The sequence below is a fragment of the Pygoscelis adeliae genome, unplaced genomic scaffold, assembly GCF_000699105.1.
Source record: "Pygoscelis adeliae isolate BGI_AS28 unplaced genomic scaffold, ASM69910v1 Scaffold175, whole genome shotgun sequence".
Taxonomy (NCBI): Eukaryota; Metazoa; Chordata; class Aves; order Sphenisciformes; family Spheniscidae; genus Pygoscelis; species Pygoscelis adeliae.
The window spans coordinates 1,449,439-1,462,994 of NW_008824941.1; the positions used below are offsets into that span (position 1 = coordinate 1,449,439).

Consider the following 13,556-nt stretch of genomic DNA (forward strand, 5'->3'; position numbering starts at 1 on the left):
CAGTGGCAGCTCTGCAGGGAAAGAGAGAAAAGGAGAGACAAAATGTGATTATTAATTGCATAATTCAGATTTTGTACTTCAAAACCAAATGCATGCATTTGACCATTAACAGAGCCGTTCCTACTTGAAACTGAGAATCTATAGCAAGAGCAGCCCTGCGGGGAAACAGATGAAGAACGACTATTTCTAGTAAATGATGTGGTTGCTTCTTGTTTCTTTATGACTCATATTTTGGGATTTTTTTTGTGGTTAGATTAATTTTTCTGATTTGCTCATATTAGCTTGTAACTGTACTGTAAGAAAGCTCTGGCTTACTTATCAGATATATTTGCTGGTTGATAATATCTATTTGTACCATAACTGTGCAATGTTTTGCAATAACTCACAATAAGATCTGGACAAAAATGAGAAAGGGCAGAAACACTAATGGAATGTCCTTGGCACAAAAGGATTTCTGGTGAAATGTATAGCACGTGGCTTCAGTAAGGAACTTGTTTCAGCATCTTCCAGACAGTTAAGTAGGCCCACAAGATGGCAGCATTGAAATGGACAAATTGAGCCGGAAAAGGGACAAATGTGGCTGATTGCCAAATGAACTCAAAATAAGCTTCAAAACAAGCTCCACGTAAAACAAGGGAAGTCTGGTATTATGGTCAGGATGAGATCATATCTTGTTTTCAGCTTCTCCTCAATTCTGCCCAAAGGTTTAATACATAGTAGCTTATTTTCTTCAATAGAACTTGGAATTTGAATGGAAAGATTATACAAAGATAGCGTATAAATCCCTTGCATTTCTTATTTTCAGAAGCAGTTTGAAATCTTTTGGGCTTTTGGTTCCTACCCCATTGGTATGAACCTTTATCTCACCTTGAGCAATGACAGCTCCCAGTAGAGCAATACCCTTCCCACAGCAATGTGACCAAATCCTGAAGCCTTTTCTCAGGCATGACTCATGCCTTATTAAAGGAATAACTTAGGTTTACTTTAATGAGATACTTTGTGCAAGTATGAACTAAGAACAAAAGACTCTGTGCTCCCATCAGTATCAGCTCTGGGGGAAGAATTCTGTTCTTTTGTTTTCTTGCCCATTATAAAAAAAAAAAAGTCAGGAAAGATAATGCAGCCCCTAGAATGTGTTTTGTTTATTGTGGGAAAATATGGAGAAATATGGAAGTGTGTTGGGACCTGTGGCTGGCTAGACCTTCGAGGTGGAGCTCTTCCAGTCTGAAAAGGCAATGACCTCCTCCACATAGTGAGCTGCCCAGGGAAGACTGGAAAGGCTCTTGAACTCACAACCCAGATTTTTAATGGAAAGTAAACCAGAATAATCATTTTATCAACACAGAGAAAGCCTCAGGTGAGTAGGTTAAGACAGAATGGATATAAAAAGGGTTCATCTATCATTCTCTCCTTGCCTGCCCCCTCCCTGTCCTTGTTTGGTGGGTCCTTGCTCCTAGACACAGTTTTAACTCAATTCACTGGATTCCTGCATTGCAGCCACTGTGCCCTCTCCCCTCTGGCCCCTAGAAAATTTCTTCCTGTCAGCAGAGAGGTCTGAGCATACAGCAGCTCCTGCCCCTCTCCTCCGCCTGTCAGTACCTCAGCTGTGCTGCGACATCTCTCCGCACTGACTCGTCACTCCTTCCTTTCATCTGCCCCATCCTGCCTGCCTCCCTGCTCCCTCCTGCTGGCCTCCAGAGGGGTCTACTCCACATTGTCACGAATATGGCATCCTAGCTGGGAACAAATGAATTAAACAGATAATGTCTGGCACAGGAATTCAATGTGGAGAAAACATGTTTCCTGGAGGACCCTAGGCCTTTCTAGGAAAGGGGCAGAACATGGTGAATAATCTCTCTTTGGGCTCAAAACGTTGAAGAAGCAGAACTCAGCCTGTGCGCACATGAGTGCGGAAAGGCAATCCATTACGTTTCTTTCTTCAGTATATGTTTTTTTTTTCTAGGCAATGGGGCCACGATCAAAGACATCTTGCCCAAAAGGGGACATCTGAAAATCAAGGGGAGTTTTTAAAGAAACAGAGTGACATTGAAATGAATTAAAGGGTTTTAAGTTCGTGAAAAATAGCCTTTCATTGTCAAGAAGGCCTAGGGAGAGCTATATTGCATGGCTTTGACATCAGAGCCATGAAACAGAACTTTAGAAAAGGTCTTAGAAAATGTAAAACAAAATTAATCTTATTAATCCCGAAGGATTATATCATGCAAAGCTAGTGATAGCCTGTGTGGTATTCAAACCACAAGAAAGGAGAACAGTGGTAGATAGATCACATCAATCTGAAGATATCACACAGCATAAATGAGCACATAGCACAAAGAGGTTGAAAGGCCTGCTATTATTCAACTCTGAATAAAAATAAATAGCAGAAGACACAGGAGAAGTATGTAAATGGGTGAAGAATCCAGAGAAGGAAGATTACAATATTCTGTTTTCTCCATTTCATAGCCTGAGAACTGTGAGATATCTGGTGAAGTTCAATGTGGATCAAAGGAAAAAAATTCTCATATGATGTGAGCGATACTTGCTTCCCTTGAATGCTGCTAAGGCTGAACACAATTCAAAGAGAACTGGACACTGAAATGGGTAAGGAAAATATCCAGAATTTAATCGCTAATTCTAAAGTGCAGGGAGTGACAGAAGCCTTTTGCTTCATGGTCTGAAGCCAGCTCTGAACATTGGGATTAGAAGGAGAGTTTCAAAGCAGAGCTAAATTTCACAGCACCATCTAATAAAGAATTTCTTACGCTTTCATTTGAAATATATAGTCCAGGAAATTGGCAAAGAGCCTAAGTCTGATATGCTTTGGCCATGCCTGTGTTCCTTGGCTTTGGTCTCACAGACAGCACGGTGTAGCACATAAATGAACTTCTTTTCCATGCAGAAGTTAATGAGAATCCCCTGAAATTGAGCAGGATTTGACCAGTAACCTGCTCTCAGTTAGCTATTTCTTGCTAGGTTCCTATTGTTTTCTTAAAAGTGATTGTGTTAATATATTCCTTAGACAATCACAGCAACGGGATCGAAGGTCAAAGGCAAGGCGTTTCAGAGTGCTTTTATTTTATGGGCTCCTTAAACATGCCATCTCTTATTGTCTATTCTTATGTCTCTTCCAATGCTTCTCCCAGGGACCCATAAAAAGAAAAAGTAGACCTACTAGCCAATTAATAATAGACACTTGTAGCATCTGGATAGGTTCATTAGTCGTACGGACGATGGATCTGCCCCAGCAGCAAAAGACAGAATAGTTCAACACTTCTATTAAAGGTCCCAGGAGGCTGATACAGTAGCTCACAGTAAGCTACAGGCCAGTTCTTTGTCCTTGAACTATAGCTTGGCAGCTCTGGTGGAAGGAAGGAAAGTATGGACGAGTAGCATTTGGCGGGCTCCCTCTGCAGTGCTGGCCCATTCACCTGCTAGGATAATTCTCCTGCCAATAGGTGATTGATCTCTGGGTTTGTGTCTATTGAGAGGATGAAGAAAACCAGCTATTAGGTAACCAAATACCAGCACTTCAGATGAGAATCTGAGAGGGAGGTGTGACGAAATCCCATATGCCTTTTTCAAAATGTAGGGTACGTGATACTGAATTAAAACAGATTTATCCTCTCAAAGAATAACCAGCAGCTGTACTTCTTGACCACATCTTGCTCACAGCTGGAACCATTACTGCACACGGACAAGAAAGTCATTTGAAAATCTAGTTGAGTGAGTTTCTTGCAAGTCCATTAATCTTTTGTAGCCCACAGACTTTGACACATTTTTATAACTCCTCCACCAAGAGGCAAAAAGAAGCATGATGGCATTAAAGATGCTATGAAAATTCTCTATAGGATGCTCTTGCCAAAGGGTAAATCAACATTAAAATGGGAAATTACAAACATAGTTTGGACCACTTCAAAGTAGTATATTGGGTCTGATTCATATTTGCATTTCACCTTTTTATACCACTTACAGTGGCAGCACAGAATTACCTTAAATGATAGTAAATGATAATTTAACTGCTTTAATATCCCTTTGTTGATGCAAAGTTGTCCCACCATAAATGAGAACCAGACCTATTCTCCCTTTAAATGATTTCTTAGCATAGATTTTAACCTCAGGATTTCTTAGTTATATTTTTCTGAAATAGCTATTACATTTGTGAAAAACAAGATACTTTACTTCTTGAACAGTCTGCTTTACAAGGGACTGAGCTTACATGATGAGAGCACATAATGTAAATGAACAGCTTGCTCTGTATGTAAATAGCTAAGAGTCAAGCATTTCAAATAGTCCTTTGGAACTGAAAAAGGTGCGTTCAAAAAGACTAGATGTTGGTGAGTCTTAGGACTGAGGCCTGAAAGGTATTTACTTTGACAGACAGATTTGTTAAAGGCATCTTTTTAAGTTTGAGGAGGAAAGTAGGTCCTCTGTTAAAAAAAATCTAAACCTTTAAACATTTTTAGCAGTTTGAAATCATGATTCTTTTTTAATTTCTTACAATTCAGTCCCCTTGAAATGAACTGTAAAAGTCTCCTTGATGGAAAGCTTGTTTGTACATGGAGGCTTTCCAGCTATTTGCTCTTAACTGTTTCCATAGTGTATGAAAGCTGGTTGGAACAGGATGATCTCAGGCTTTGACACACACAAGCATGTTAGTCTGGGATAACAAGATTAGGGGTGTTTGCAGGTTTGAATGCAGGCAGGAGGACAGCAATACATGGCGTTAGCACCTATTGCAGAAGTACCTGCACCACGGCAGGTGCTTCTACTGAGAGGGCTGGTAAATCTCTGTCCTGAATCACCATGGCACAAGCTGCTGTGGCCAGCACAGGCGTGGTGTAGCTTGTGCAGGGTTACCTGCTGGAGCCTGCATCCTGGAACTGATCTGGAATAGCTCTTTGGCTTAGAGTTCACCATTTACCTCAAGGTGTATTAGCATCTTAAGGTAAACTAGCCCTTAAAGGGAATTAAGGCTGAAGCTGAAGGCTCAGTCCTTGGTGTGTTAAATTCATACCTTGTTCAGCTTGAGAATAGCTGAAAGAGCTGGAGTGCACTGATCCTCAGCCAGCTGAGGGCTGGGGGGGGCACCGAGCAGCTCTGTAACTTCAGGGCCAATTTAAACTACATTATACGTGGCTGCCATAGCAGACTCTCACTCCCTGTTGCATGGCCTCATGCTCTGATGTGCTTCATCGTGCCCGCTAGTTCCACCCATGCCCCTTCATCAGAAGGAAATGCTTACACCATCTTCATGCCAGGATGGGTTTCCCTGTGTTGAGGGAATTTCTGTCTGTCCCTTTTGGGGAATTTTCTGGCTGGTTTTCAGTGAGGGATTATGAAGAAGCTGGAAACCTTTATGTCTTAAACTGGAGATTCTGGAAACCTTATTCTTATTTATTAGCATCTGACTGATCTCTATCTATGATCTTTGTAATGTGCTGCCATGTGGGAGCCTGGAGTTTGGGATGTGAACTTATCCCTTATTCCCCGGAAGGAAACAGTTCCTACCAGCACAATGCAGGGAAGTAACATTGGCATGCTCTGAAGGGAACCTCAGAAACTCCTTTAGTAGAGAAAAAACTTGGCTCATCTTGGAGTAAGCAAAGGTGGTGCAGGAGGGAAGTAAGGAGAGAAAATGAGGATATCTTAATCTCTGGCAGAAACAGTCAATCTATTACTGGAGAGTCCCACCCAAACCAGAGGGATTAAACACAACCTGCAAATGCAACTGGCACTGGGGCAGAGGGAGGAAAACTGCATTGCACAGAGGCACTTTATGAATTTGCAATTTGTTTAAATGCAAGAAGATAGTTAGAAACACTAAAAAAATCCTTGATTTCAGCAAAATAGAAAGCTAAAAGATCATTTCAGACATAAAAATTAAAATGTTTTACTCTAAAACCACTGCACAGCATCCTTTCTTCTTTTGCACCCCCCACCGCTTTCCGAACTGTGGGATCACCAGCAGCCCTCCAGCCCTTCAGCAATGCTGGCTGTGGAAGAGCAGTGTGGAGAAGTGTCCCACGAAGGCAGGCCAGCCTGCCGTCATGTTTCTCATTGCACTGGTACGCCACAGCCTCCCTCCGATAATAAAGCAGGGCAGAGCTAGAAATAGTCTATGCTGAGTAAGCCAACTGGATGGCCCTGGCGACAAATTTTGAGGGGAGTAAAGCCATTCACCTCTGCAACATCAGAACGCAGAGACTGAGAGTGGGAACAACATCTGAGATAAATCCGCTCTATCTCTTAATCAGGTCGACACCATCAGTGTCCTTTAGGAAACTTTTGCATTATTAGTCCCTTTTTTTTTACTTGAAGCAAAAGCGGATTGTGTCACATGGTTGAGGAAACAATGATAAACACTTACCCACCCTGTTAATAAATCACTTGAAAGACTGTGCCTGACTGTACTTTAATGGAGGAAATGGGAGTAACTGAAAACTGACCTCTTTACCGCTCCACGATTATTAATGAAAAGCATTTTAAACTGGTGCTCATAGTTTTTGGAGTTTGGGTTTTCTGCCCAAATCTATCCTCTCCCCCACTTCCAGTAAATTGTACAGGATATTAAAAAATGGTATGAAAGCTGTGGAAGCAGCAAACTAAGGATTTTAAAAGCTGCTAGTTATTCTATTGATTAAATAAAAAGGACCTGCTGCCAGTGACAACTTTTTTTTCCCTTTTCAAGTTCATGGTAGCAGTTTATGTAACCCCATTTTGAGAAAACTTGCTAGAAAACAATATTGTAAAACTGCCAGCTCCCTGGTGGAGAAAACTGGCAAACTACTTGTCTTAGTTCTGTAAAACCAGGGATATAAATAGTGAGTGGGCCTGTGTGGCTCTGTTTTTGTTTTCCCGGAGTTTGCAAACACACTTTGTGTCACTGACATGTCACATTTAAACAGAGTGCACTGTGTGATTAAGTTAGTTTAATTTTGTCAGCATTTGGCATTTGCTGATGCAGAAGGAAATCTTGTTCTCTGCTGTGTCTACATGTGGATGAAAGGAATAAAATATTTACTGTACAGAGCTGAGAGACCAGATGCTTCTTTACTTCAGAGACTTTTAGGGAATGGGAATTCAGGAAGTGCTGCAATTCATTATTTTGTCTCTGGCATGAAATTTGGGTATGGAATTTATTATGTTTTCAATAAGAAAAATCTTTTTTTACCTGGTTGTAATGTATTGTCTATTACTGTTGGCTTTTCTGTATTCAGCACTGTAGTACCACCTGGAAAAGAAATTATGCATATCATGATACATGGGACACAACAAAGGACACAGAAGTCATTAGGAATATCCTATATATAAATCTGAAGTATTACCACCTTTATTAGATGTGTAGGTAACTGAGTATGTGAGCTTAAGCATGAAAATATGACATTAAAGATCTGGTTTTCTTTATCAAAAAAAACCCCAAGAACTCATCATTAAATAAAGCTGTATATCTTTAGAGTCCTTGCAAACACCAGCTAATCAATCCTCACTGTGTCCCTGTGGCTGTCCTCATTTTATAGACAGTGATTTGCTCCAAATCACATGGGAAGTCAGTGACTGATCTCTGTAGCATCTCCTAACAGTCACCAGTTTGTGCATTCTCCTATGGCATGTTGTTTCTCATATCAGGGACGTGAGGTCCTCCAGCCCCTGCCATGCTGGGTCCTCCCTGTGCGTTGTTTCATAGCTGCATTGTGAGATCAGCTCACAAGAGAGGTGCATGGGAATTGCCCGACTTTAGGCTATAGTCTAAGGCAGGTTTCACTTCTGTCTCAAAGAGCAGGAGGAATTCAGGACTTGCCCTTTGTCTTCTTCAAGAAGATGAACTAGAGGTGAGTGGGGTCATGGACCTCTCCTAAGCTCACTAACTGATATTTTTAAAATGCTTGACTTTTTAAAGCAAGCCTTATATTGATAAAGGAAACAAAAAGTAAATTAGCACAATTATAAATGCACAGTGGGGTGCTGATTACCAGTCAATGGCTTTTCTTTTCTCCAGAAAACAAGTGCTTAAAGCATTATAGAAAGGATGACTATGATGACTTCCAATGAGAATGAATGCCCAAGTTATATCAGCTTTATGTTTGTGAGAATGATCTGATGGGAAATGCTATAAGCCACGCAAATAGAGTAGCTCTGTATGGGGTCCAAATAGAGCGGGAAGGAATCTGGCCTACAGCACAATTACGGTTAATTGCAAGGGAGGCTTCACTGTGATACTCACATATGTGGAAGTGCTATCAGGGAAGTGACTCTAACGGTCGTACCCATGAGAATGCGGGTGCCACACTCACATCAGGAGTGGATAAAAGAGGGTAAGGCATTGATGACATTGCCTCTGCACTGCCCTGCTATCCTTAATGGGCCAAAAGGTTTACATACTTTCCTTCTATGCATTTTGGAGGAAGAAAAGAATGTTTACAATGAAATTATTGGTAAAATCACTTCTGTACATTTTAGTGTTATATGTAACATCATACGTACAGTGCAGTGTGCCTACAGTGTCCAGAACAACTGGGCGTGCACTGCTCAGGGTTTCTAGGTGGTATAGTAATAAATTGTACTAAAGTGTCTGCACTTTTGTAGAAGGGCAATGTAGTAATTTTCAATTTTAGTACTGAAATAGGTTCAGTTCCCCAAAATAGCTGGTGCTCAGGAAGGCTGGTGGCTGTTCCCTTGTCTTAGAGATTATAAACTGCTCCCTGCAAAAATTGCTAGAGGGAGTTTCTTCTGCTCAATAAACTTTCCCTGAGGGACATGTGGGATGCAGTCCTGAGCACCCTGAAGTGCAGAGACTATGGGTGAACAGGGAAGGTGCTTGCATAGATCTGTCTCCTTCCCCTCACACAGCCTCCAACTATGTGAAATATGTCTCTACCTATTGGGCTTTGCAAGTCAGCCCTCAGTGTAGGGCTTTGCAGGAAGCCTCAGCATTTCCTGACCTGGCTCTCTGCTTTCAGAAAAATAAATAAATTACAATGTTTAGTAACATTGAAAACTTTCTGAGCTAACTTAACACAATACTGACTATTTTATCAGACTCCCTGCATGGCTGTCTTCAGAAAGAATAAGATTCATCTGGGACACTGATTTGAAAAGCAGTGACAGTGACCGTGCAGTGTCTTTTCCACTCAAGAATTGTTTTTCAATTTATGATTTGCAACATGCATTTACAGGAGACACTGGCAAAGCTCAGAAAGGGTTTGATGCTGAATCTGCACTTTCATTTGTATCTGCTGTTGGATGTTCTACTTGGCTGCTTCCAAAAAGCCAATGTCTTATCGAAGGTTTCCCAATGTCCTCTTGGACAGCTAGTGCCAGATTTTAATGCTATTTTATATCATGGATATAAGAAGCAATAAACATTTATTAGATAATAACACCAGGGAGCAGTGATGAAATAACTTCTGTTGCTGTGTCCAAAAATAAGCTCAATTACTGTAGATGTATAGATCTGCTACAGGAAGACCTCATCAAACACGCCCAGAGCTTTGTGGAGCAAGTGACCTCCAAGAAGAGATCAAAAATGTAGTGGTGCAGTGTCAGCTTTCTCAGAAGGACAGTGGTTCTGTGCAAAAGTGGGAGAATATGAAAACTAGCAAGCTTCCTCCATTCCAGATGCAGACTATGTTATCTCTCCCTCCTATTTTTCTGCTGATGATGGCAGTTTGGAGAACATCAGCCCCTCTGTGGCTATAATGCAGTGTTGGTGGGGAAGCTCATGGAAATATTTCTGTCGGTATATGTGTGAGTATGCTTTGATGAAACAAATCTGCTTTGTTTCTGTCTGGGAAAGGTTTGGGGCTGAGATTTGAGTCCTATACTAAATTTTAGGTATGGAAGCATATACGTATCTTGAACCTAAACAATATTTCATTTTGAGTTCTTTGATCTCAGATGATAAACCTCAAAAGGTTTGTCCAGCTTTTTTCTTAGAAAGAGAAAGTTTGATTAGGACATTTGATTAGACACAATTCTTGCTCAAAAAAATTGCCCTCTCTTCCAGCTAGTCACTATTATCTGCTTCAAAAATTACATAGCTGAGAAAACAATCAAAACTATTGTCATATGTAAAAGGCAGATGCCTATGTTTTGACAGCAGTGACGATACGAACTGCATACCAATGTCCATTTATGTTGAGTGATTAAATCAGTGCAAACGTTTAGCTGGTAACTGGTGATGGATATGAGCTACAATGAAGCTGCAATGGAATGAGGATGGTTTCTGCACCTGTCAGTTGGTAGTCATCACCTGTGCCACTGTGACAGTTTGCCTGGTCATCATCACACTCATCCACAGGTTTGCCTTCAGAAATGGTAGGGACAGCCGTAGGAGCTGAAACAAAATCCAGTTGTTCAGTTAAAACGTGTGCTGGAGAATCAGCATGCAATTGGCAGTAACATTTTGATGAGCACCATATGCTGTCTTCATGTGTTGTATCTGAGGAAAGGAGCAACTCTACTTTGCAAGTTGTTTAATATTTCTTTGCAATGGGACATATCTGTTCTCCCTCCTTGTGCCAAGGCACTCCGCTGTATCTGAACTCAAGGGCTGAGTGGAGTTGGGCAGCAAAGCCCCGAAACTGTCTATTCACTGGCTGATGAGTGTTTGTTGTTCCTACCAACAAAGAGCGAAAGCCTGGCCAGGCAGAACGGGAGGCTTGGGGAGGGGTAGAAACCTCATTATTTTATTGTAGGCCAAAGTGCCTGTGAGTGGGCCTGTACAGAGGAGCAGGAGGAGTGCATGCTCAGGGTGGTAATTCTCTTCACATTGCTGAAGAAACCTCTCTGCAGAGCACTTGTAAGAGAGGAAATGTCTGAGCAGAGTCCTCGTAACGGTGGCAGGAAGGCAGTGTGATGTAGAATCACTTTGTGCTCAATGAGGAGGTCTGGAAGGAGATTTTTTTGTTTTTGCTGAAGTTATAAATAAGACATCAGTGATGTCAGTCACCCCTCCTGGCCACCTGCTTGCTTCTCATTGGTGATGACTTTCCAGTAGCTGCTGCATAACCAGTAAAAGTCTGACCTTTGTTATTACAGTTAAAAGCTTGAGATTTGTGCGAGATGCCAGAAAATATATCTATACCACCCCAGTATCTGCAAAACATACCACATCTGGAAAATCAGAATGCAGATACTTGGTGTTATGTTTAGGTTTATGTTTTATGTTGCAAGTATAGTTCCCTGGCTTAAGATAACCAGACTGGGAATGTGATCCAGGCTTTTGTCTGTTCTCACCTACTGTTATTTTCATTAAAAATGTTTTACTCTCATTATAAGCTATGCAATAATGCATCCTTTTCTCAGATTATTCTTTGCCCTTCTACTGCCTCCAGAGCCTGCTGGCCACATAAGATCTTATCCACTGACTTCTTAGCCTGAAAATGTCAAGAGCGATGGTAGTTTCTGAAGTAGCTATATTCTGGGATGAAACATGGCTCTTTAGGACCCTGACCTATGCTTTACAGGTAAAATCTAGCCCTAGTTAAAGAAACAGTTCTGTACTTATTATGAATTATGCAGAGCATCTGTTCCCCACATCTCTTTAAAACCCCCTCTGGGAGCTCCCTCTAGCTTTCTACATCGAGTTAAGTTTCTTATCTCGATCTTCATGCCCCTGTACAGCCGCAAGCTTGCCTACATCTCTGTCCTCATTTCATATAAGCCCCCTGGGATGCTTTGAGCACACAAAGCTTCCCCTTGCTCATTACTGCTGGAGAGCTGATTTCTACTCCTGTCTGTGCCTACCTCCATGCTTCTTTTCTCATCTCAACTCCTTTCCTTCTCAGTAAATCTCAAGTGACGTCTCTTCATTCAACTCCCTCCTTAAGATACAGTTATACAACAAAGTTTTCTTATAATGCTTCTCCCATGGGTAAATGGGAATTGACCTCAACTGTCCATGAGTGACCTACAGGTGAGCACCCTTCAAAAGTACGCCACAGCAGAAAGACAAATGCAAGTAGACGTGTCCCAGGGAAAAATTGTACTTGCTGCTGCAGTTTGCCTAAAAGCAAAGGCATTTTGCCTGGTCAGTCTCCTCTTCGGCTCCTACATCTCACTGAGCAATGTGTTCTTGTAAGGTGGTCCACGGACTCACTTCTTGATGTCTAGGTGGCTACAGGAGCCCTGTGGCTGAAGAACTTTGCCCACAGGTTGTGAGTTTACATGAGGCAGGTGCTGGGTTTTCTTTTTTCTGAGCAAGCAGCACAATAGTATGCAGGAACTAAGAATTCCCACAGGAAATGAGGACTTCCTGCAGGAACTAAGAAGTATTTCCAACCTCCTCACTTTCCGGGCCAAGTAAAAAGCACACTTGTTCAATCTGGCCTTCACTAAAAAACAACACAGAACTCATCAGTTCTCACAGAAAATGCCTCCCACTCTTCCGCCTTGGGAGAGAAATGGTGAGAAAGAAATGGAGGCAGAGCAGTCGGTTCCATTCGTCTTGGGAGCCTGTTCAGCTACTTCTATATGAGGTAACATATGAAACCCTGAATAACATGGTTTGTTATTCTGTGTATTGTTAAGCTGTGTGGTTTATAAGCCATGCCACTATACCATCATCCATTAGATAAAATTGTGAAATTCATGTAGTGTTATCTGTAGTTATCTATGAAGTTAAATAATTATTTTTTATATAACAAGAATCAAAGCTTGACTTCATGTCACAGTCCAAGGATAAATGTCTTTGCTTTTCCTGGTCTTTCATCTCCTATATACTCTTGCAAAATTAAAGCTTGGTAAGGAACAAAGAGGCCCCCTCTGCCCCCAAAAAGGAACAGCACAGAGCCTGTCCAGCCAAGTAATCATTGCCCACCATAGTGTTTGGTGTGACTTTTGCATCCTTTGAAGGAACGAGGGACATAATTGCTATATTTAGTGCAAAGCTCCTTCTGCACTCTCAGAAAACGTCTCTTCCAGGGTTGTATCATGGTAACATAAAATATAAGCTCCTGTCTTTATTCTCTCCTAATAGCTCTATGCTTCTCGGAAGTATAATCATAAGGCTGCTTAAGGGAACAGAAAACCATACAGAGAATATCACTGTGATTCACCAAAGGAATGGGAGAAAGAATAATATTTGTGCCTTGGGCATATTCAAATGTCTGCAGAGAAGGAACTGACTAGGCCAAGAAATAGCACTAATGGCAGTCACGGAAGCAAGAGTCTGACGTGCTGCCTGTACAGACACAGCAGTGTTCAGCAGTAGTCCAAGTGGAGAATGTATTTATGAAAATAATAAAGTACATTCATCTCTAGCAGAGCAATTACCTTCAAGTTCACAGCCCAGCAGCTCCATTCGCAGCCCCAGTCCTCCGTGTGTGGCTCTCTCAGGGTAGACACGGATGAATCTCGTTGATACCGGTTCAAAAGTCCGCAGTTCAGGCGTGTCATAGTTGGTGTTGCCTTCAAAAGTCTGCAAAGCATGACAAATGCTACTTGTTAAAAAAGAAGAGCTATTTTCAACACTCATCTTTTTCCCTTCATTCTCTAGTCTTTGAATTGGGTGAGCAGTAGGCCAGATTCTAAGCACTTAATAAGTGTCAGGCATTCCT

The 13,556-nt window shown here is 41.5% G+C and overlaps 1 protein-coding gene across 1 annotated transcript in view; it reads right to left on the reverse strand.

Moving 5' to 3' along the window:
• Positions 1–13,556, reverse strand: part of NRP1 (neuropilin 1) — a 70,996-nt gene that overhangs the window by 11,157 nt on the left and 46,283 nt on the right. Inside the window, exons 9-11 of the mRNA XM_009325557.1 lie at positions 13,273–13,417; positions 10,229–10,333; positions 7,172–7,231 (exon numbers count right to left, since the gene is read on the reverse strand). Of these exons, the coding sequence (XP_009323832.1) occupies positions 7,172–7,231; positions 10,229–10,333; positions 13,273–13,417 (310 nt within the window). The remainder of the gene's footprint in view (positions 1–7,171; positions 7,232–10,228; positions 10,334–13,272; positions 13,418–13,556) is intronic.